The 23,380-nt window shown below is 58.7% G+C and overlaps 2 protein-coding genes across 9 annotated transcripts; both read left to right on the forward strand.

Annotated features, from left to right (window-relative positions):
- Positions 1-180: 180 nt before the first annotated feature.
- Positions 181-19,186, forward strand: DNM2 (dynamin 2). Of its 8 annotated transcripts, none has more exons than XM_062511810.1 (21): positions 181-414; positions 4,305-4,378; positions 5,083-5,232; positions 5,817-6,020; positions 6,797-6,895; positions 7,576-7,736; positions 7,825-7,967; positions 8,272-8,407; positions 8,529-8,596; positions 8,964-9,102; positions 9,452-9,538; positions 9,611-9,681; positions 11,196-11,247; positions 11,786-11,797; positions 13,823-13,936; positions 14,447-14,556; positions 14,888-14,999; positions 15,200-15,364; positions 16,253-16,485; positions 17,204-17,452; positions 18,043-19,186. In XM_062511810.1, exons 1-21 carry the CDS (start codon positions 254-256, stop codon positions 18,107-18,109), a joined length of 2,607 nt encoding a protein of 868 aa, XP_062367794.1. In that variant the 5' UTR covers positions 181-253; the 3' UTR covers positions 18,110-19,186. The 8 variants fall into 8 exon arrangements, with proteins under 8 accessions (XP_062367794.1, XP_062367795.1, XP_062367796.1 ...); XM_062511811.1 differs by having other exon boundaries at positions 14,888-15,013; positions 15,202-15,364; positions 18,043-18,178; XM_062511812.1 differs by lacking the exon at positions 11,786-11,797 and having other exon boundaries at positions 18,043-19,183.
- Positions 19,187-20,446: 1,260 nt separating this feature from the next.
- On the forward strand, positions 20,447-21,624 carry LOC134055504 (uncharacterized). The gene is made up of 5 exons (XM_062511886.1): positions 20,447-20,920; positions 21,000-21,077; positions 21,166-21,252; positions 21,390-21,433; positions 21,534-21,624. Exons 1-5 carry the CDS (start codon positions 20,473-20,475, stop codon positions 21,570-21,572), a joined length of 696 nt encoding a protein of 231 aa, XP_062367870.1. The 5' UTR covers positions 20,447-20,472; the 3' UTR covers positions 21,573-21,624.
- Positions 21,625-23,380: the final 1,756 nt, after the last annotated feature.

Consider the following 23,380-nt stretch of genomic DNA (forward strand, 5'->3'; position numbering starts at 1 on the left):
ACCACTAGAGAACGGGCTTGGCTTCCCGGTACCGCCCTTTCCGCTGATTGACAGCGCCCTGCTCCTCTCCGCTCCTCCCGGTCTTGTGACCGGCAGCCCAGCCGGCCAATGGCGACGGGCGCGGCGGGAGAGGGGCGGGCCCGGCGTTGCCGGATGAGGAGACTCTGAGGGGAAGTTTGGCCGCCGCCGCCGCCGCGGGCCCCGTGAGGAGGAGCCGCCGCCGGGAGCGCGGTCCCGGCACCCCCGCGCCGCCATGGGCAACCGGGGCATGGAGGAGCTCATCCCCCTGGTCAACAAACTGCAAGACGCCTTCAGCTCCATCGGGCAGAGCTGCCACCTCGACCTGCCGCAGATCGCCGTGGTGGGCGGGCAGAGCGCCGGCAAGAGCTCGGTGCTCGAGAACTTCGTGGGCCGGTGAGCGGCGGCGGCAGCGGGGGAGGGCAGCGGCGGCGGGCGGAGCCGCGGAGCCGTGAAGCGTAGAGCACGTTCGGGAATCGCGGCGGCGTAAGGGCGCGGCCGGCCGAGCGGGGCCCGGGCTGCGCCAGCGGCGCACGGGCAGCGCAAACGGCGCAAGGGCCGCGCCAGCGCCGGGAGGGCCGCGGGGCCCGAGCGGGGCCGGGCCGGGCCGGGCGGAACGCGTCACGGAACGGGAGGGGTCGGAGCGGGCCGGACGCGCTTGGAGGAACCGGGAGCGGGGCGGGGCCGCCCGTACGAAGCTGGCGTGGAGAGCTCGGGACACGGCGGTCAATCCGCGATCGCCGTCAGGGCAGCGGCCCTTCCCCCCCCCCCCCCCCCCCCCAAAAAAAAATAAAAAATTAGGGGGGTTCCGTGGGTATTGCGGTATCCCCGGCCTTCGCTCCTGGGAGCCGCGTCCATGCCCTGGACAGCGGCACGGGACGGTGTGTGGATCCCCCCATCTTGGGGCCGCAGGGTTATCCCGGGATTCCTCGGGAATGCTACGCCTTCCTCCTCACCATCATCATCCTCGCCGCGGGGCTGCGCCCCGAGATAGGGCTGGAAGCCGAGCGTGGCCGCCCCCGATAACGGGGAGCAGAGAGCTCGCCACCGTCCCGGCAAGGCAAAGGAATCATCGTAGAAATTCCACAAAAAAAAAAAAAACCGAGGGGTTTGGCTGTGCCAGCCGAGCCACTGCTCCGGCCTTTTCCCCTTTGTCTCCCCCCTCCACTCCATGGGTCAGTTTTTCGCCTCTCGGGCTCTCTCCGGTTCCTGCTGGGTGCTCCCGTCCCCTCCATCCGGGGCTGTCACTTCCTGAAGCAGCCGCGACGCCCAACAAAAGCCTCCTTCCCCTGCTGTGGCTCCATCCCGCTCTCCCCTCAGCCTTCACCTTCCCAAAAAACCCAACCACGGGCTTTTCCCGCTGTTTCAGGCTGGTTTTGACATCCCTTTCTCCATAAAAATTGCCCTATTGGAAGCTCCAGCGGGTCTTTCCTGCAGCTGGGCTCTCTCCACTGGATCCCTCCACTCCTGTGGAATTTCTCTAAGCCCAGGGTGGTATCTGTCACTTTTCCCTTCTATCCCAGTGCAGGCCGGATTCCCAGCCTGGATTTGGGGAGGATTTGGGATTTTGCAGCAGAGAGAGGAGCAGTCAGGGTGGAAACACTGGAGTTATTTATTCCCCATCCTGAATTCCTGGGAATTCTGGCAGCCTTTAATTATGGCACTGCTGGAAAACCATCCCTGGTAATTAAACCCCTTTGTGTCTCAGATCCATCCGGGAATCCTTCCCCACCTCGTTGTGCAGCTTGTGCTAATTAGGGTTAATTGCACCCCGGGGGTGTCCGTTGTGCCTCAGATCCTGTCGGTGTCCTTGGGAATGTGACAGTGGGGAATGCTGGCTGCTGTCACCCCAGATTTTGGGAGCAGGTCTGGGATTCTCCCCCTGGAGTGGCTGAGTAGGGCCTGTTTTTTGTTTATTTTCCCCCCCTGGATCACAAATTCCAGCGGCTGGGATGAGCCAGGGCCTCGGGGCTGTTCCAATTGTCCCAACGATCCACACGGATCCATCGAGCTGGGATCGAAAGCTGCCCATGGGGGTTTGGGTCTCTCCATTTTTGCTGCTGTTTGAGCTTTAGCTTGGCTTTTTCCAAGCCGTCAGAAGCCCTGGATCCACGTTGGGAAGCCATGGTCCTGTTTCTGTGGGTTTTTTCAAAACACACAGGAAGAGAATCCCCAGGGGCTTTTGGTGCCCAGAATCCCTTGGAAGGACCTGGAATTGGGCTGGGAACTTTCTGAATCCATGAATTAGCCGAACTGGGCTGGAATTTCTCCATGGGGAAGGTCCTGGCCTCACTGGTACATCCACAGTGGGGTTGGAATTGGTGCTGAGGGCACCTGGAGCGCCTCAATCCCCAAATTTAGTGGGAAAAGCAGCAAGGGAACGAACTGGGATCATCACTGGGATTCTTTGGAGCCTCGTCCTGGCCCCACTTCGACAAATCCGAGCCCTTCCCGGAGCTGTCTCCAGCCTGGGGGACAATGGAGCCGTTGTCCCCCGGGGGTGGGGACAATCCCTGACCTCAATGGGGCATTATGAGCCCAGGGGACCGAAGGGAAGGACACTGGGTTCACCCCGGAACTGGGAATCCTTGGAGGTGGCTGGGAATCCTTGGAGATCCCCAATCGATGCTAAACCCCCCCCAGGGTTTGGGATCAGTGATTTTGGGGCCGCAGGGAGAACGGAATCCCACAGGAATCCCGAGGGATTGGCCAGGAGTATCCTCCCGGGTGTGGGGGAGCTGCACAGAATCAGTCAGGGCTGAATCCATGGGTTTTGGTGGGAATTTGGTCGGGAATGGGCAGAGAATCGTTTGGAGTGAGGTGGTCCCACGGCAGAGGGACATGGGCTCTCCCAGCGAGCTCGAGTTGGCTTTTCCCTGGATTTTGGGTGAGAAGTGCCATGGATGAGGTTGCTGGGCAGGATCGATAGGAGCTTGAGGCTGGAAAGGGAAAGGGCTGGAATCGGGCAGGGACAATCAGGAATCAGAGACAATCAGGGACAATCAAGAATCGGGCAGGGACAATCAAGAATCAGGCAGGGATGAGATGAGGACAGGCTCAATCTGGCAGGGCTGGAGCCATACCCAGGTGTTTCCAGGCTCACGTGTTTCCCCACAGATTTCCCTGGATTTTGGGAAGTTCCCACCACACTTCTCCACCCTGAGACCTTTGTCCCTTTGTCCCTTTGTCCCTGTCACACCTGTGTCCAGGTGGGAGGCGGCAGGATCTGGGCAGGTGACGTCCCGGGGCTCCTTCCCACGTCACTGCGGGCTCGGATCCTGCCGACCCCGGACACGGGGACAGCCGGAGCTGGGCGGGACCCGGAATGCCAGGAATGCTGGCAGGAAAACGGGGGATCCCCTCGTTCCCCTCTGGATCATTGACTGCCAGCTGATGGAACTGGGGACTCCAGGGGAGCTGGGAGAGGGAGATCACTTCATTCCCCTGGGATCAGGGCTGGGAGAAGGGAGGTCACCTCATTTCTTTGGGATCAGGGCTGGGAGAAGGGAGGTCACCTCATTCCCCTGGGATCAGGGCTGAGAGTGGGAGCAGTGATTCCCAGTGTGTAGGAATCACCCACATTCCTGTCGGGATCACCATTCCCGCTGGGATCAGCGGGTCCAGGGGGCAATCCCGAGCTCCCCGAGGTTTATCCCACCTTTTCCCACCCCAGCTGGGCTCTTCCTGCTGGACCTGTCCTCCCAGCCGGGCGGGAATTGCTTTTCCGGGGTTGTCACCCTCATTCCGGGACAGGGTCAAGGTTTGCCGGGAAGGCTCCTGGGGTGACACCGGGGTGGCACCGGGTGACGTTGGTGACATTGCTGTGACGTGCAGTTCCCGTTGGAGCCGCTCCCTGGGCGATGCCCAGGAGAATTCTCAAACGCGGGCAGCTGGAAATCCCTCTGGCTCTGCCTTCCCGGGAGCTGTCACTCCCGAGTCCCAGCAGGCACTTCCCTGTCCCGTTCCCGCTCCTCTGGGCTTGGCACGGGGCTGGTGACAGCCCCAGCCCAAAGCTGGCACTGCAGCAGCTCCTTTTCCAGGCAGAATCCACCAAAAAAAACCCCACCTCTGGGTGCTCAGGCCAGGAGGAATTCTGGGGGAATTTCCTGATTTTCCCTGTGGGTCTGCACACCCAGGCATGTCCTGTTCTGTCCCCCGGGAGAGCAGGGATTGATCCCGTGTGTTCCCAAGCCCTTTCCACCCTTCCTGGTGCCCTCCATGCCCAGGACTCTGCAGGAATCAATAGGATTAATTCATTTATTGATCCATCTTTTCATCCCTTCCAGGGATTTCCTTCCCCGTGGCTCTGGGATTGTCACTCGCCGGCCTCTCATCCTGCAGCTCATCTTCTCCAAGACGGGTACGGGGCAGGAAAGCAGGGAATGAATTCCCTGGGAAGGAACTGGAATGAATTGGGAATTAATTCCCTGTGCAGCCCTCCCACACAGCACATTCGGGTCCATCCTGCTGCCCCCACGTTCCCAGATTCCCCTGCTTATCACGGAAAAATGCAGGGGAGAGCTCGGGGAATGCCTGGGAATGCTGGGGAGGCCAAGGAAAACCAAGGAATGCTAAGCTGGCCATGGGGGTGATTTATTTTCCCAGCCAGATTTCCTTGGTTAACATCAGCCATCCTGATATCCATGGAAAATTCCTTCCCCTGAACCAGCCAGGCCAACAAATTCCCTGGTTTTGGGTTAATCCCAGAGCCGCCTGGTGACCCACTGGGGTTGTTGTTGGTTCCCAGAAGCTGAGGGAGGGTCGGGAAGGGCCAGTCCTGGAGCGATGGGATGGTTGATACGGGATGAGGGATGAGGTGTCCAGGATGATCCCAGCCCTGCCAGGGGTGGGAGGGCAGGGCAGGGCCGAGGCAACGGGGAAGGAAATTGCACCATCCTGGCAGCCCCAGAGCTGTTGAAATCCCTTTTCTTGGGGCAGATTTGGATCCAGAGAAACCTCTCCATGTCCTGCACATTCCCCAGAGATCCCTGCACATCTCCCAAACGCTCCCCCCCCTTTTTTTTTTTTTTTTAATTTTTTTTTTCTCTTTATTTAACATTCCAGAATATGCTGAGTTCCTGCACTGCAAATCCAAGAAGTTCACGGATTTCGACGAGGTGCGGCAGGAGATCGAGGCAGAGACCGACCGGGTCACGGGCACCAACAAGGGCATCTCCCCCGTGCCCATCAACCTGAGGGTCTACTCCCCCCATGGTGAGGGAAAACAGCACAAAAACAGCAAAATTCAGAGGGTTTTGGGACCATCCGGGTGTGGATCCATCAGGAATTTGGCTCCAGAGGGGAGGGATCCCTCCCTTCACCCTAAGAGGAGTGATGGATTTTTGTTTTTGCAAGCAAGCTGTTGATAAAGATAGCACTGAGAGATAAAAGAAACAACGGGGAGGATTCCACTGGTTGGGGAGTGCAAAAAGACATTTGCATTTACGAAAAAAACTGCAGGTTTGCTGATAAATTAAATTTGATATTGAGAGGTGAAAGAAGCAATGGGGAAAATGCTATGAATTCCATAAGAATTAAAATTAAAAGGAGGGGTTGCACATTAGAGGGGAATCTCTGGTGTCAGGCAAGGGAAGTGTGAACCTGTCAAGTACCTCAGCCAGCGGGGAAAGAGAGAGGGAAATTAGGATAAAAAGGAGGCTGCATCCTCCCAAAATTCCAGGGTACTGCCCCATGGCCTCTCTCTTTATTGGAATAAACTCCAGAACTCCCCTGTCTCCTTTCTGACCGTAAACCTCTGGTGCCTGTGGATTCATTTTCCCGACAACCCCAACCCACAGTGCTGAACCTGACCCTGATCGACCTTCCGGGCATCACCAAGGTTCCAGTGGGGGATCAGCCCCAGGATATCGAGTTCCAGATCCGGGACATGATCCTGCAGTTCATCAGCAGGGAGAGCAGCCTCATCCTGGCCGTCACCCCGGCCAACATGGACCTGGCCAACTCGGACGCGCTCAAGATGGCCAAGGAAGTGGATCCACAGGGTAACAGGGGATTGCTTGATTGCTTCTGGGGCTGGAGGGGCTTCTCTGCCTTCCTCATCCTCCTCCTCCTCTCCTGGCAGGGTCAGTGTAACAGCAGGGGGAGTTTGCATCGTTTAATTAGTGGTTTGTCTCAGGTTTTTTGTGCTTTTACTCAGAGCCAGGATTAAAAAACGCACGAAGGGAACGGGTTTTGTCGTGTTCAGGTTTGGTTGTTTATTAAATCTTATCAGAAAGTTCAGTAACACTTGCAGCCACCTGCTAGAAGTGAGCAAAAATGGAGCAAGATCCAGCTGCTGCAAGGTCTTTTAAAGCTAAACAGCCCAATACAGAATTGACACTTACATTATTTATCTTTTTAACCCAATAACTCAATTCCTGTGACCCTCAGTGTGACACTGGCTGATCAGAAACTACAACCTGAAACCATGAAGGAGAAGGAAGATGAGCACCAAAAGAGACACCACCCAAAACCCTCCATCTTGTCCTGTACCTATTACTATATTGTAAAACTTCAAATTTAAAACCCTTCAACATGTGAAATCACACACTTTTATATAACTACACACCCGTGATTTTAGCTCCATCACTCAAATTTGGAAGCCTTCTCCAAGGCCTCAGGTCAAAAGCAGTGTTCTCCAGGGGATCAGTGCCAGAAAGCTCAAACCCCCCCCTCAGGCTTGTGGGATCCAACAGGCCAGGGGTTCCTGTCCATTCCATGGATCCCCCCCTCGTTTGGCTGGGATTAATTGTGTTTAATTAATCCTTTGTCTGCACAGGCCTGCGGACCATCGGGGTCATCACCAAGCTGGACCTGATGGACGAAGGCACCGACGCCCGGGACGTGCTGGAGAACAAACTGCTGCCCCTGCGGAGAGGTGGGGCCAGGCCTGGGGTCCTGGGTGTCCCTGTGTCCCCTCAGGTCTCTCTGTGTGTCCCCGTGTCCCTTCAGGTCTCTCTGTGTGTCCCTGTGTCCCTTCAGGTCTCTCTGTGTGTCCCTTGTGTCCCCTCAGGTCACTCTGTGTGTCCCTCAGGTCACTCTGTGTGTCCCTTGTGTCCCTCTCAGGTCACTCTGTGTGTCCCTTGTGTCCCCTCAGGTCACTCTGTGTGTCCCTCAGGTCTCTCTGTGTGTCCCTGTGTCCCTCTCAGGTCACTCTGTGTGTCCCTTGTGTCCCTCTCAGGTCACTCTGTGTGTCCCTGTGTCCTCTCAGGTCTCTCTGTGTGTCCCTTGTGTCCCTCTCAGGTCTCTCTTTGTGTCCCTGTGTCCCCTCAGGTCACTCTGTGTGTCCCTTGTGTCCCCCTCAGGTCACTCTGTGTGTCCCTGTGTCCCCTCAGGTCACTCTGTGTGTCCCTCAGGTTACTCTGTGTCCCCTGTGTCCCCTCAGGTCATTCTCTGTGTCCTCAGTGTCCCACTCAGGTCCCTGTGTCCCCTCAGGTCACTCTGTGTGTGTGCCCCTGCTCCGTGTCCTTCCCTGGCTCCATCCATGTCCCCCAGTGTCCCTCCCCACCCTCCTGGCACCATTCCCACGGCATCTCCCATCTCCATTCCCTATCCCAGGGTACATTGGGGTGGTGAACAGGAGCCAGAAGGACATTGATGGCAAGAAGGACATCCGTGCTGCGCTGGCAGCCGAGCGCAAATTCTTCCTGTCCCACCCAGCCTACCGACACATGGCCGAGCGCATGGGCACCCCTCACCTGCAGAGGGTCCTCAACCAGGTGGGACACCCCTTCCTGCTCCATTCCTGCCTGAAATAAAGCAGAATTTTCCAGGCTCCCCGGTTCATTTTCCCCGTTCCCTTGGCAGCAACTCACCAACCACATCCGGGAGACGCTGCCCTCGCTGCGGAGCAAGCTGCAGAGCCAGCTGCTGTCCCTGGAGAAGGAGGTGGAGGAGTACAAGAACTTCCGTCCCGACGATCCTGCCAGGAAAACCAAAGCCTTGCTGCAGTAGGTTCCTCTCCAGAGCATTCCCAACCATTCCTGTTGTCTCCTTGGACAAGGGAGGGATGGAAAACCTCTCCTGGAAATGCCCCTGGAGGAGGAATTGCTCTCCTTGGACAGGGGAGGGATGGAAAACCTCTCCTGGAAATGCCCCCCTGGAGCATCCCTGCATTCCCTTTTTGCCAGGGGAATTCTCCATCCCTGACTCACCCACACTACAGCAAAAATGGAATTTTTACTTGTCCTGCCCCAGCTGGAGGAGTTTTGGGGATTTTTTTTGAGCTCCCTCATTCCTGGTTTTCGTGCCCAGGATGGTGCAGCAGTTTGGGGTGGACTTTGAGAAGCGGATCGAGGGTTCAGGAGACCAGGTGGACACTCTGGAGCTCTCTGGGGGTGCCAGGATCAACCGGATTTTCCACGAGAGATTCCCCTTCGAGCTCGTGAAGGTGAGGCCGGGCCAGGAGTGATCCTGTCCCTGTGGATTCCTCATTCCTGATACCTGAATCCAGATTCCTGGTTCCCCATTTCCCATTCCCCGTTCCCGATTCCCACCGCCTTTCCCTGCAGATGGAATTCGATGAGAAGGACTTGAGGAGGGAGATCAGCTACGCCATCAAGAACATCCATGGGGTGAGGCAAGTATCTGCCACAGATCCTTGCCTGGACACAATTCCCAGATCCAGGCCCTGCTCAGGACTCTCCTGGAGGAGGAAATCATTCCATCTCCTGCTGAGGTGGAAGTCATTCTCTAGGAGCAGGGAATTGCTCCCTAGGAGTAGGACCTGGCTGTCCCAAAGCTGGGAATTGCTCTGTGGGATCAGGGAATCCCTGCCTGGGGTGGGGCACATCCCAAGGCAGATCCCGCTCTGATCCTGATCCTGCTCTGATCCCCCTTTTCCCACCCCAATCCCCCTTTTATCCCACCCCAATCCCTCTCTGGTGCCCCTTTTATCCCTCTCTGATCCCCCTTTTCCCACTTTGATCCCCCTTTTCCATCCCCAGGACGGGGCTGTTCACACCAGACCTGGCCTTCGAGGCCATTGTCAAGAAGCAGGTGGTGAAGCTGAAGGAGCCTTGCCTGAAATGTGTGGATTTGGTGATCCAGGAGCTCATCAACACCGTACGCCAGTGCACCAGTAAGGTACTGGTCAGCCCAGTAACAGGGACTGGTCAGCCCAGTGACACCAGTGACAGGGACTGGTCATTCCACTGACACCAGTAAGGGATCTCCTCAGCCATTCCATCCCCATCCGTCCTGCAGGTGCCTCCCTCCACCCTAAAATCACCCAACAGTAAAATCTGGGATCCACCCGAGCATTCCTGGGTTTCTCCCTGTGTTCCCTGGCTGGGATTTTGGGAATGGGAATCATTTCTGCACTGCCAGGGAGGGAATAGCTGCAATTCCAGGGCAAGAACTGGGGGAGGTTTGGTGGGAGCCCGTCCTGCTCCATCCCCAGCCGTTCTTCCCGGGCCTTTTCCCTCTTTTTCAGCTCGGTTCCTACCCCAGGTTGCGGGAGGAGACGGAGAGGATCGTGACCACCCACATCCGGGAGAGGGAGGGCAAAACCAAGGACCAGGTGAGCTCCCACCCCATTCCCAACGCTCCCAAGGCTGGAATTCTCCCCTTCCCTGACTCCTGCTTCCCTCAGATCCTGCTGCTCATTGACATCGAGCTCTCCTACATCAACACCAACCACGAGGATTTCATCGGGTTTGCCAAGTGAGTTCCTTTTCCAGGGGGGAGAATTCCCGCATTCCCAGCCTGAGGGGGTTTCCTTTTGGGATCACCAACTGGGGAAAGCTGAGGCTTCCACATCCCTCAGGTCTGGGACACGGCAAAGGGGCTGGGAAAAGCTCCAGCCTCAGGAATTTTGGATGAACCCAAATGGTTCAGGCTGTTGCAACCACCCTGGAGCAGTCAGGGAGTCACTCCCTGTCCCTCTCCTCATCCTGCCACATTCCCGTGACTTTTTCCGGTGTTCTCCAGTCCCAAACCTTCAGGAATCTCCCAGACTCCACTTCAGGGTTCTCCTTCCCTCTCCTTAAATTCCCACACTCCTCCTCCTGGATTTTTTTTTTTCCTCTTTTCCCCCTTTTTTTTTTTCTCTCTTTCCCCTTTTTTTCTCTCTCTCTCTCTTTTCCGCCTCCGGTCACATTCCCTGCTCTCCTCCTGCTCTCTGCTGTTTTTCCCTGGAACCATCACCTCTGTCTGTCTGTCTGGACTCTCTCCTGCCCCAGCTGTTTCACTGAGCAGCACGTGGCCACCGGGTGGGTACCGGAGCAGCCCCCCATCCCTAGGACATCCCGGGGGCTTCCCTGGGAACTGGGAGAGCTGAGGGAACTGGGAGAGCTGGGGAGGTTCCTGCTCAGGGCTGGGAGCTGGGAGCTTGCCCTTGGAATTGGGATCCTGGAGCTTATCCTCCCTGTTCAGCTTTGGAACTGGGAACCAGGGAGCTTTTCATTTGGATTTGGGATCTTGGAGCTTCTCCCAGTTCAGCCTTGGAATTGGGATCCTGGAGCTTTTCCTCCCAGTTCAGCCTTGGAATTGGGAACCTGGGAGCTTTTCCTTCAGATTTGGGAGCCAGAGAACTTCTCCTCTGGATTTGGGAGCTGGGCTTGTTTCCTCTCCCAGTACAAACTGGGAGCTTCTCCTCCCAGTTCATCCGGAGTTCACCCAGTTCATCCATGCCCGGGGATCTGGGAGGAGCCGTGGGGATCAGGGCAGGCAGGGAGCAGATTCCCAGATCCCCCCCGGATCCCGGTGGCTCAGGGTGGGTGTGTCCCTCCCCCCCATCCCCAAATCTGCTGCTCGGGGGCGTCCTGGTGGGATTCTAACGGATTTCCTGGATTTTGTTCCCGCTCCTGACTAACGGTTCCGCCCCCCCGCTGCTCAGGAGAGACAGGTAGCTTTTCCCCCTGGTGCAGGTAATGCTGGATCCCAACCCGGGGTGGGGAATTCAGGTGTTTCTGGAAGCTCCTGGTGGTCGGAATTCCCTTGGGAATCTGCAGCCGCTGCTCCGCTCTCCCTCTGGAATCGCGTCCTGGGAATTCCCATCCCTGAGGAAGGAGATCCGGGTGTCCTGTCCCCCCCTCGGTCCTGGGCAAACCTCGGGAAGGGGCTCTGGAATTCCACCTGAGGGGCTCCCCCTTGGGATCCGGTGTGGCCGTGGCTCTCCTCCCTCCTCCCCTCCTAAAATTCCTGGTTTTTTTCTTCCCCCCTCCCCCTTTTCCCAGCGCCCAGCAGCGGAACACGCAGATCAACAAGAAGAGAGCGATCCCAAACCAGGTAGGGCCAGAATTCCTGCTCCCTCCCTGTTGGAATTCCTGCTCCCACTCCCAGCTCACACAGTGGATCCAAGCCCATCCATAAACTTTGGCAGCCAAGGCCAGGCTCGGAGATGGAAAATCCAGAACGTGGGGGCAGAGTGGGAGCGGAATTCCCGCCCGAAAGCAGATTTGGGATTTGGGGCGATCCGGGTGGGAGATGAGGGCGGTGAGGGGCTGGGAACTGGGAGGACACTGGGATGTCCCCCCTCCACCCCAGTCCTGCTCCCAAGGGAATTTTGGGATGAGCAGGAGCGGCCGTGCCCCTTCCCCCCTCGCTCCCTCCGGAAGCCGCTCCGAGGGATTAACGCTGGGAATGATCATTAATAGCATGTAACGGGTTTTCTTCTGCTGTTTTTCCGCTTTTTTCCTCCCTTTCTCTTTGTGCTTCCCGCTCTCTGTCACTTCCTTCCCTGTCCCATCTCCTTTTCCTGCTTTTTTTTTTTTTTTTTTTTTTTTTTTTTTTGTCTTTTTCCCCTTTAATTTTTGCGCGCCCAAAGGGGGAGATCCTGGTAAGTACCACGGAGCGGGGAAGTGCTGGGACAGCAGCCGGCCCTGCCAGGAACAGCATTCCCAAAAAAATCCCCAAATCACCCAGGAGGGAGGATGCTGGTAGGAGAAGGGGGATGGCACATTCCCACAGGGAATGTGCTGGGTGGGAATTGGCTTTGTCCCCTCCGTGGGGACTTGGGGGTGATCCCAGCCCATGCCTGGGAATTCCAGATGGGATTCAGGTCAGTCCCAGTTTTCCCAGCCTTTGGGAAGCAGGAGGCCAAAATCTTTCTGTTTTAGCCCAAAACAGCTGTGGGGGTGGGTGAGATCTTCTTGCTTCCTTTGGGAATACATGGAAGGAAGGGCTGGGAGTTCATTTTCCCCCCCCCCCCCCCAAATTCCCTTTTTTATTTTCAGGGGATTTGAGGCTCAGCCCTGCCCTTCCAACACCAGAATTCCTTGGTTCCCAGTTCCTGGAACCAGGATTCCACCCACAGAGCTCCTCCCTCCTGGGGTAGGGAGGGCAGCAATTCCCAGTTTGGGATCCAGGGAATCCCAGCTGGGGGGTTCTGATCTGAGCAGTTCCAGGAGCATGGAAGTGTCTGGAAGGGAATCATTTCCAAACCCCCACTTTGGGATTTACAGCCTCAGGGTGGTCGCCTGAGTTTTTCCCCGGGCAACAAAAGCAGGATAATGGCATGGCTTTTATTTATTAACTTTTATTCCTCCCAAAATCCAGATCGTGTGAGGCTGCTGGGAGAGTTGTTGCCTCCTGCTCCATGAATCCCCATCCAGCCTATTCCCAGCTCTTCAGACACTTCCATTTCCACTCAGCAACCCCCCAGATGTTCCTGGAAAAGCCCAGGGACACCCCAGAATTCCAGGCAGGGCCGTGGCCTGGCCAGCTGTGGGACGGGATCGCGACGGGAAGGGGGGAGAGCTGGGAATTCAGGATGGGAGCCCTGCAGAGCTCCAGGAGCTCCAAAAACATGCCAGTTTTCATCAAAATCCGTTGGTTTTAAAGGAATTTCCTCCCTCTTTCTGCTCCTGGGCTTTTCCCAGAGTCTCCAGCTCCTGCTGGGCTACACAGACCCTCTCCCTTTTCCATAAAATCCCTCATAACTCTCCCAAATCCTTTCCCTACTCCAAAGGCAGATCCCCTTTTTCCCTCTCAATCCCTTCTCCTCATGATCCCTGTTCCAAATAATCGACCCCTCTGCCTTTGCTCCCATCCCTTTCCCAATACCTGATCCTCCCCTTCCCCATCTCAGTTCCTTTAAAACCCTCTGGATCCGATCCCAGGGTGGTTCCCAGATGGGAATGGGGCTCTCAGAGGTGAAATCCCTCCCCTGCAATTCCCTGCAATTCCCGAGCTCTCCGTCCTTCCCCTGCCCGGAGCGCTCTGCCCGCGCTCCGCCGCAGCTCCAGCTTCTCTCCTTCCTCATCCCTGGAATCTGAGGTGGCTCCTGCGCTGGAAAACGGGAATGACCCCAATCCCAAGGGTCCTCAGCTCCAGGGGGGGATCCCGGAATTCCCGTGGGAGCCACGGCAGGATCCGTGTCTAACCCATCTCTGCCCCCTCCCTGCTGCGGCTGCGCTTCCCCGTCAGCCCTGGCACTAACCCGGGATGGGGGAAATCCCAGCTGGATCCCTGCAAAAGAGTCCTGGAAAGGAATTCCCAGTGGGACGTTCCTCGGCGTTGGGCTCTGGGATCCATCCATGGCGTGCTGGAGCTTTTGGATGCTGGAGTTGTGGGATCATCCTGGGCAGGAGCTTCCTGCTTTTCCCACCTGGTTTGGGGAGCTGGGAATGTTCCAGGTGTCCCCCCAGCTGCTTCCAGCTTCACTGTGGGATGGGGGCTCGGGATCTGCTGGGGATCACCCCAAATCCCACTGTGGGATCTGCCGGGTTTGGGGATCACCCCAAATCCCCAAAGCTGTGGGGTTGTCCCCTAACCTTGGGGCTCAGGTTCTGACAGGTTTTGGGGTCACCCCGAATCCCCAGAGCATGTGGGGTTGTCCCCTGAGCTGTCCCACTTGCTGCAGGTGATCCGCAGGGGCTGGCTCACCATCAACAACATCAGCATCATGAAGGGTGGCTCCAAGGAATACTGGTTCGTGCTCACGGCTGAGTCACTCTCCTGGTACAAGGATGAGGAGGTAGGGGGGGAAAAAACAGGGTGAGGGGAGGGAATCTGGGGTTCCAGACACAAAAATGGGGTACAGGGAGGGAAAACTGTCATTCCCAGGGCTCCAGGAGGGAGATCCCTGGGATGGGGGAAGGTGATTAGCACTCAGGGTTAATTATCACTGTAAAGGATCCCAAATTCCCCATCTCCTGTCTCCAAACCGCAGTCCCATTCCAGCGGGGAATGCCAGGACTGGAGGGAGATAGGAGCTGCTGGGATTTTGGGATGCTGGATGCAGCAGATCCCCCCTTTTCCCTGCTGGGAATTTGTCCATTCTTCATTGATCCAGCCCAGCCCAGCTGTTCAGGGCTGCTGTTCAGTTCTGGGGTCTGCAGTTCCCAAATTCAGGTAGTTCATCCACGGGACCTTTTCCAGTGGGATTCTGGGGTCTGCAGTTCCCAAAGCTGAGGGTTCATTCCCCATCCTTGGACTTCAGGGAGCTCTGTGCTCATCCCTGCTTCCCTCTCGTCCCCTTTCCCAGGAGAAGGAGAAGAAGTACATGTTGCCTTTGGACAACCTGAAAATCAGGGATGTGGAGAAGGGGTTCATGTCCAACAAACACGTCTTTGCCATCTTCAACACGGAGCAGAGGTGGGGAATGCTCCTGGGACTGGATGCCCTGTTTTTTTTTATGGATTTTCCCTTCCCTTTCCTCCAAACCCCAACCCTGCGCCCAGCTCCTCCTGCGTCCCACAAAGGGAGGGCTCTGCAGAGGAAGCAGAGGTTTATCCAGCATCTGGATTTTGGAGAACGGGGAAAAGGGGCTGGAATTTGGGGTGTTTCCTCCAGGATTTGGGGTGTTCCATGGGCTACTGGAGGTGTTCCCTGCAGGATCTGGGGTGTTCCAATCCTGTATTTCCTGGGTTCCGTGGCCATCTGGGGGCTCCTGGTGATCGCAGCCCTTCGTGCCCCATTCCCACAGGAATGTGTACAAGGATCTCCGTCAGATCGAGCTGGCCTGTGACTCCCAGGAGGACGTGGACAGCTGGAAAGCCTCGTTCCTCCGGGCTGGAGTTTATCCTGAGAAAGACCAGGTACAAAATTCCCAATTTCCTGATCCCGCCCCCCCCCCCCCCCCCACCCCCCAGAGCTGGGACACCCCAGGAGAAGGAGGATGGAATTCCCCAGGATGGATTTGAGTCGTTCCAGGCTGCAGAACAACCCCCAGGGATGGGACTGAGGATCCTTCCTGATCTCTCTGATCCCAGGGCTCACTCATTCCCTGTTTTTGCAGACGGAGAGCGAGGATGGGGCTCAGGAAAACACCTTTTCCATGGACCCACAGCTGGAGAGGCAGGTGGAGACCATCCGGAACCTCGTGGATTCCTACGTGGGGATCATCAACAAATCCATCCGGGACCTCATGCCAAAGACCATCATGCACCTCATGATCAACAATGTGAGAGGGAAAAGGGGCTGGGAAACATGGAAAAGGGGGTGGAGAGCAGGAAAATTCCTCTCCTGTCCTCCAGACCAAGGATTTAATCCACTCAGAGCTGCTGGCCCTGAACAAACTCCATACAAACCCCAATCCCCACATGGATCCATTCCCAATCCCTTCTCCTTTTCCCAGACCAAAGATTTCATCCACTCGGAGCTGCTGTCGTTCCTGTACAAACCCCAAACAAACCCCAAACAAACCCCAATCCCCTCTCCTGTTCCCAGACCAAGGATTTCATCCACTCGGAGCTGCTGGCGTTCCTGTACAAACCCCAAACAAACCCCAATCCCCTCTCCTGTTCCCAGACCAAGGATTTCATCCACTCGGAGCTGCTGGCGTTCCTGTACAAACCCCAAACAAACCCCAAACAAACCCCAATCCCCTCTCCTGTTCCCAGACCAAGGATTTCATCCACTCGGAGCTGCTGGCGTTCCTGTACAAACCCCAAACAAACCCCAAACAAACCCCAATCCCCTCTCCTGTTCCCAGACCAAGGATTTCATCCACTCGGAGCTGCTGTCGTTCCTGTACAAACCCCAAACAAACCCCAATCCCCTCTCCTGTTCCCAGACCAAGGATTTCATCCACTCGGAGCTGCTGGCGTTCCTGTACAAACCCCAAACAAACCCCAAACAAACCCCAATCCCCTCTCCTGTTCCCAGACCAAGGATTTCATCCACTCGGAGCTGCTGGCGTTCCTGTACAAACCCCAAACAAACCCCAAACAAACCCCAATCCCCTCTCCTGTTCCCAGACCAAGGATTTCATCCACTCGGAGCTGCTGGCGTTCCTGTACAAACCCCAAACAAACCCCAAACAAACCCCAATCCCCTCTCCTGTTCCCAGACCAAGGATTTCATCCACTCGGAGCTGCTGGCGTTCCTGTACTCGTGCTCAGACCAGAGCAGTCTGATGGAGGAGTCGGCGGAGCAGGCGCAGCGCAGGGACGAGATGCTGCGCATGTACCACGCGCTCAAGGAGGCGCTGGCCATCATCGGGGACATCAGCACCAGCACTGTCACCACCCCCGTGCCCCCGCCCGTGGATGACACCTGGCTGCAGCCCGGACCCACGCACAGGTGGGTGTGGGGTCCCACGGTGGGGGGGGGAGGGGGGGTTGGGGTGGTGCGTAGTGTAATGGAGGGGTCTGGGGTGTTTTGTAAAGGGTTTGGGGTGTTTTACAAAGGGTTTGGGGTGGTCTTCGGGGTACTGGAGGGGTCTACAGAGGGGTTTGGGGTGTTTTAGAAAGGGTTTAGGGTGGTCTGTGGGGTACCAGAGGTGTTTCCAGAGGGGTTTGGGTGTTCCATGGGGTACCAGAGGTGTTTCCAGAGGGGTTTGGGTGTTCCATGGGGTACCAGAGGTGTTTCCTGTAGGATTCAGGGAGTTTGGGGTGTTATATGGGGTACCAGAGGTGTTTCTGGAAAAGTTTGGGGTGTTCCTAGGGAGTTTGGAGTGTCCTGTGGGATACTGGAGGGGGGTTTCCAGAGGGGTTTGGGGTCTTTGCAGTACTGGAGATGTTTCTAGAAGAATTTGGGGTATTTCCCAAAGGATTTGGGGTGTCTGGGGTGTTCCATGGGGTATCGAGATGTTTCCAGAGGGGTTCAGGGTGTTTCCTGCAGGGTTCGGGGAGTTTTGGGGTGCTCCGTGTGGTACCAGAGGTACTCCTAGGAGGTTGGGGTGTTTCCAGAGGTGATGTTTAAAGTGCTTCATGGCCATTGTGCTGTCCCCACTCTGTGGGTCTCCTTGTGGGGTTTGGCTCACCCCACTCCGGTGCTGACATCCCCATTCCTGTCCCAGCCCTCCCCCCCAGCGCCGGCCGCCCTCGGCCCTGCTCCCCCCGGGCCGTCCCCCCTCGCTCCGGGCCCCGGCCCCGGGGCCGCCGCCGCTGCTGCCGCTGCCCGGGGGGGGCCCCCCCGCCTTCACCGCGCCCCCGATCCCCTCCCGCCTCGGCCCCTTCGCCACCGCCAGCGACCCCTTCACGGCCCCGCCCCAAATCCCCGCCCGGCCCGCACGGATCCCGCCCGGAATCCCGCCGGGAGTGCCCAGGTGAGGAGAGGGGCTGAGCTGGGGAGGGGGGAGCTGGGGACTGGGAATGGCTGGGATCCGCTGGGGTCACACTGGGATTGTCTTAGATCCACTGGGGTCACACTGGGAATGGCCGGGATGCACTGGGGTCACACTGGGATTGTCTTAGATCCACTGGGGTCACACTGGGAATGGCCGGGATGCACTGGGGTCACACTGGGAATGGTTGGGATGCACTGGAATCACCTGACATCCTTTGGGATGCACTGGGGTCACACTGGGATTGGCCAGGATCCACTGGAATCACCTGACATCCTTTGGGATGCACTGGGGTCACACTGGGATTGTCTTAGATCCACTGGGTCACACTGGGATCCACCGGGGTCACAGTGGGATCCACTGGGATCACCTGACATCCTCTGGGATCCACTGGAGTCACGCTGGGGTCACACTGGGATTGTCTTACATCCACTGGGGTCTCACTGGGAATGGCTGGATCACACTGGGATCCACTGGGGTCACACCAGAGTCCCTCTGGGAATCCTTGGGATCCCCAGGACTTCCCCCCCCGCCCCTCCAGACCTGCCAAACTCTTCCCCCACCCCCCCCAGGAGACCCCCGGCAGCCCCGAGCCGCCCGACCATCATCCGTCCGGCCGAGCCCTCCCTGCTGGATTAACCCCGGGATCTGTGGGATCCAACCCCACCCTGGGGATCAAAAAAATAAAACCAACCCCGAGCCCGGCCACGGGATCCAGCCCCACCCTGGGGGGAAAAAACCGACCCCGATCCCGGCCAGAGCTCCCAGGGCTGATCCCGATCCCGATCCCGGCCGGTGGCAGCTCCAGGGCTGGTCCCAGCAGCTGATCCTGGCAGCTCCCGGTGCCCTCCCAGCCCCTCCCGGCCGGGATTTTTTTGGGGTGGGGGTGGTGGGGGTGGGGAACATTGCACTTTGTCAGAATTCCCGGATCCTCGCTTCTCAGACTTCCTCTTCCTCCTCCTGCCCTTCCCAGAAGTTTTGTATAAATATATTCCCTAAAAAAACACGGGATCTGGGGATTCTTCCCCAAAACTCGCCCGCGGTTCCTCCCCCAGCCTATCCCAGTTTTTTTTTTTTTGTTTGTTTGTTTTTGAGATTTTTGGGGTTTTTAGAGCTGGGGAAAATCCTGGAATTTCCAGAGGGATTCACTAGTGAACCAATTTCCCGGTCGCTCCCTGAGAACCTCAGGAATTTCCTCTTGGGAATAACCCCGAGGAGGAGGAGGAGGAGGAGGAAGCTGCGACCCCCCCGGGGCAGGGGGAGGGGGATTTTGCTCTGGAAGCGTCTCCCCCTTTCCTCACCCCCCCTCCCCTTCCCAATCCCACTCCGCCGGCTCCGGCCGGGAGCCGAGGTTGTAAATATTTTTACAGACTTGTATTAATTGTATAAAAAAGGAAAAAAAAAAAAAAAAAAAAAAAAAACAGGGAAAACAAAAACCCACCAAAAAAAAAAAAGAAAAAAAAAACAAAAAACAACAAAACGGCCCAGCAATAATGTGGATTTTACCAACTCCTCCCCCCCCCGGCCCCGGTGCCTTAACGACCCCCCGGCTCGGGGGGGGCAATTAATCCATTAACGAGCCGGGGGCGGTTTTGGGGGGGCGGCTCCGGCCCCCCCCGGGGGTCCCCCCGAAGTGCCTCCGCTCCGCGTCCCATTAATGAACTAAAAACCGGCAAAAAAATCCGAATAAAGGGAAAAAAAAAAAAAAAAAAAAAAAGAGTGAAATGTGTGGAATTCTGGGGGGGGGTTCGGCCTCGTTCTTCACCCTTGGGGGATTTTGGGGTTATGAGGGGGGGTGGAGGTTTCATGGCGCGGCTCTCCCCATTCCCACTGCGATCCATCCCTGTGCTTCTCTCGTTCCCGGGAATTCCCTGGATAATGGTTTAAAAAAAAAAAAAAGTTTAATTTGCGTCGCTCCCCCGAGAATGGGGAGCTGCAGGATTCATCCCTCACTGACCCCCAAACCCAGGGAATTTCACCCTAATCCCGGACGGGATTCACCACAAAGGCCCCGTGTCCCCTTTCCACCCCGCTCCGAGATCAGCGTGCAAAATGCAGGAATTCGGGAAAAGTTTGGGATCAAAAAATCCCTCCATGATCCGCCGCGGGCCCGGGCGCCGCCATCGCCGCGCGACGCCGCTCAGGAAGGCCCCTCAGGGCAGCCCGCGGCGCCGCCTGAGGCGGGAGGTGGCGCGGGGACCCCGCCTGAAGGCGATGCCCGTGACGGATCCCGGAGTTTTTCAGGCGGCGCCGGGGCCGCCCCAGGCGCGGGGTCCTCGCCTATCCCGTCCTCCCCCTCAGCCCCCTGAGCCCATTGGCTCCTCCCTCCCCGGCGCCCCGAGTTCTGATTGGTCATCGCGAGTTCGGCCCCGCCCCCTCCACATCTCCGGGGTTCGCGGGCGCCGCCTGGCGGAGCCGAGGGTCCCACAATGCACCGCGCGGGGGGGGTGGGAGGGTTTTGGGGGGCAAATTTGGGGCAGATTTGAAGGATTTGGGGGAGATTTGCAGATCCAGGGAGGAAAATGGACACAGATTTGGAAGTTCTGGGGGCAGACCTGGGAAAGTTTGGGACTGATTTGGGGGTGGTGGGGGGGACAGATTTGAGGTATTTCAGGGCAGAATTCGGGGCTCTTGAGGTAGATTTTGAGCATCTGGGACAGATTTTGGAGTCCAGGAGCAAATTTTGGCATCCCTGGGACAGATCTGGGTGTCCAGGGTCCCTTCTTCCATCCCTTTCATGTGAAGATCACGACTGCCAGCCACAGAAATCTTCCCAGCCCGGAGGAGCCGCATTTCCCCATCCCAGCTTGGAGCTTTGGGTGCATTAAAAAAAAAAAAAAAAAGAAAAAAAAAAAAAAAATTTGCGCAATGGGCGAACAACTCCATTTCCTGGGGCTGAGCAGCCGCTTCCTTCCTGCGCCCTGAACCCCTGGCCTGGCACATTCTGGCACATTCCCCCTCATCCCTCATTCCTGAGCAGCTCCTGGAGGAGGAGGAGGAGGATGAGGCTGGAGCTGCTGCTCCTCGTGGCCGCGGGCTTTCCCTCGTGCTTGAGCCAGACAGGCCACGATTCCCGCCAGGATTCCCGCCAGGATTCCCAGGGCTCCTCCACCCAGGATTCCCGAGCTTCCCGCCGGGGTTCCGGCCATTCCCGGCGTCACCCCACGGTCACTCCAAGGCTCCTCCCGCCGCCGTTGCTGCTCCAGCTCCCCCCGGAGCCGGGACCCCCCCGGATTCGCTGCCTGGCCCCTCAACGTTTCTTGGGCAGCACCTTTGATCTTTTCCAGGGAATCCCGGGGGTCCCTGTGCGGAGCATCCCGGCCGCTCCTGACCGGCACTGGGCCGAGTTCTCCCTGCCCGGAGACGCCCGGTGCTTCTGGTGCCGGTACCGGAGCCACAACGGCAGCGCCTGGCTGGAGTCTGAGCTGAGCTCTGGGATCGGGAGCTCCGGTGGGTGACGGGGGGGGGATCATCCCCTTCCCACATCCTGGGGCCGTCCCGCAGCCGAATCCGGTGTTTTTGTCCCCAGATCTGGGCGATGCTGAGTGCCAGCCCGGCGATGCCATCGCCACAGGACCCCCGCCCACCGCCGGGACCCTGCGGAACGGTACCGGCACCGGCCCCGGGGTGATCCCTGACCCGCTCCCGGGTCCTGGATCCCGGTGATCCCTTCCCACCCTCTCTCTCTCTTCCAGATCCTTCCTGGCTGCTCCCGGTCGCGGTCGGTGCCGCTGTCCTGGGGCTGCTGCTGCTGCTGGGGGCTGCGGCCGTGGCCTGGCGAGGTGGGAGAGGGGGCTTGGAACCAGGAATTCCAAGGGGCTCAGAACTGGGAATTCTGAGGGGCTCAGCGCCCAGGGACCCCCATCCCACCCTGCTGGGGTGTCCTAACCCCCGGTGCCACCGGTTCTGTTCCTCACAGGCCTCCGGTGGCAGCGTGGACAGAGCCACATGGTCCCAGCCCCGGTAAGGCCGGACCCCGTGACCCCCCAAATCCACCCCCAGACCCCTCAGTCCCACCCCTGTCCCCCCAAAATCCACACCCGCGCCCCTCCTGTTTCGGCAGAGCCTCCCCATGGCCCCCGCGCCGTCGCTGTCCCACTGAGGGGTCCTGGGGGGTCCCGGTTGTGCCCCCCCTCCCTCCCGGAGCGTGTCCCGGTGTCCCCACAGCTCGAGGCTGGTCCTGGCTCTGGTTACGGGGAGCCCTGAGGGCAGAGCCCTCCCCTCCCTCCGGTGCTGCCAGGGCCCCACCGGACTCTCCAATAAAGTTTTGGGGTTTGTCTCCAGCGCCGTCGAGTCCCCAGGGTCCTGGTTCCGGTGCCTGTCCCAGTGTTGGTGGCGGTTCCCAGTGCTGTGTCCCATTCCTGGTGTCCCGTTCCCAGTGTCCGCTCCCATTCCCAGTGACCCATTCCCGTTCCCAGTAACCCGTTCCCGTTCCCAGTGTCTGTTCCCATTCCCAGTAACCCGTTCCCAGTCCCGGTGCCCTGTTCCCAGTCCCGGTGCCCCGTTCCCATTCCCTGTGCCCCGTTCCCAGTCCCGGTGCCCCGTTCCCAGTCCCTGTGCCCCGTTCCCAGTCCCTGTGTCCCGTTCCCAGTCCCGGTGCCCCGTTCCCATTCCCGGTGCCCCGTTCCCATTCCCTGTGCCCCGTTCCCAGTCCCGGTGCCCCGTTCCCAGTCCCTGTGCCCCGTTCCCAGTCCCTGTGTCCCGTTCCCAGTCCCGGTGCCCCGTTCCCATTCCCGGTGCCCCGTTCCCAGTCCCTGTGCCCCGTTCCCAGTCCCGGTGCCCCGTTCCCAGTCCCTGTGCCCCGTTCCCATTCCCAGTGCCCCGTTCCCAGTCCCTGTGCCCCGTTCCCATTCCCGGTGCCCCGTTCCCAGTCCCGGTGCCCCGTTCCCAGTCCCTGTGCCCCGTTCCCATTCCCGGTGCCCCGTTCCCATTCCCTGTGCCCCGTTCCCAGTCCCTGTGCCCCGTTCCCATTCCCGGTGCCCCGTTCCCAGTCCCGGTGCCCCGTTCCCATTCCCGGTGCCCCGTTCCCAGTCCCTGTGCCCCGTTCCCAGTCCCGGTGCCCCGTTCCCAGTCCCTGTGCCCCGTTCCCATTCCCGGTGCCCCGTTCCCATTCCCTGTGCCCCGTTCCCAGTCCCGGTGCCCCGTTCCCATTCCCTGTGCCCCGTTCCCAGTCCCGGTGCCCCGTTCCCATTCCCTGTGCCCCGTTCCCAGTCCCTGTGCCCCGTTCCCAGTCCCGGTGCCCCGTTCCCATTCCCTGTGCCCCATTCCCAGTCCCGGTGCCCCGTTCCCAGTCCCTGTGCCCCGTTCCCAGTCCCGGTGCCCCGTTCCCATTCCCTGTGCCCCGTTCCCAGTCCCTGTGCCCCGTTCCCAGTCCCGGTGCCCCGTTCCCATTCCCTGTGCCCCGTTCCCAGTCCCGGTGCCCCGTTCCCAGTCCCTGTGCCCCGTTCCCATTCCCTGTGCCCCGTTCCCATTCCCGGTGCCCCGTTCCCATTCCCTGTGCCCCGTTCCCAGTCCCGGTGCCCCGTTCCCAGTCCCGGTGCCCCGTTCCCATTCCCTGTGCCCCGTTCCCAGTCCCTGTGCCCCGTTCCCAGTCCCGGTGCCCCGTTCCCATTCCCTGTGCCCCGTTCCCATTCCCTGTGTCCCGTTCCCAGTCCCTGTGCCCCGTTCCCATTCCCGGTGCCCCGTTCCCAGTCCCTGTGCCCCGTTCCCATTCCCTGTGCCCCGTTCCCAGTCCCTGTGCCCCGTTCCCAGTCCCGGTGCCCCGTTCCCAGTCCCTGTGCCCCGTTCCCAGTCCCGGTGCCCCGTTCCCAGTCCCGGTGCCCCGTTCCCAATGTCCCATTCTCGGTGTCCTCGCTCCCGCCAGGGGGCGCACCAATCCCGGCCGCAGCCTCTGGGTGGGCGTGACCTGAA

The sequence above is a fragment of the Cinclus cinclus genome, chromosome 32 (genome assembly GCF_963662255.1).
Source record: "Cinclus cinclus chromosome 32, bCinCin1.1, whole genome shotgun sequence".
NCBI lineage: Eukaryota > Metazoa > Chordata > Aves > Passeriformes > Cinclidae > Cinclus > Cinclus cinclus.

Excerpts from the sequence above, each read along its gene's own strand:
- DNM2 (XM_062511808.1), top strand. The coding sequence starts at position 254 with ATGGGCAACCGGGGCATGGAGGAGCTCATCCCCCTGGTCAACAAACTG. Across the intron at positions 6,021-6,796 it reads CAAGGAAGTGGATCCACAGG|GCCTGCGGACCATCGGGGTC; the intron begins GTAACAGGGGAT and ends TTGTCTGCACAG. Across the intron at positions 9,682-11,195 it reads GATTTCATCGGGTTTGCCAA|CGCCCAGCAGCGGAACACGC; the intron begins GTGAGTTCCTTT and ends CCCTTTTCCCAG.
- LOC134055504 (XM_062511886.1), top strand. The coding sequence starts at position 20,473 with ATGAGGCTGGAGCTGCTGCTCCTCGTGGCCGCGGGCTTTCCCTCGTGC. Across the intron at positions 21,253-21,389 it reads TGCGGCCGTGGCCTGGCGAG|GCCTCCGGTGGCAGCGTGGA; the intron begins GTGGGAGAGGGG and ends TGTTCCTCACAG. Across the intron at positions 21,434-21,533 it reads GCCACATGGTCCCAGCCCCG|AGCCTCCCCATGGCCCCCGC; the intron begins GTAAGGCCGGAC and ends CTGTTTCGGCAG.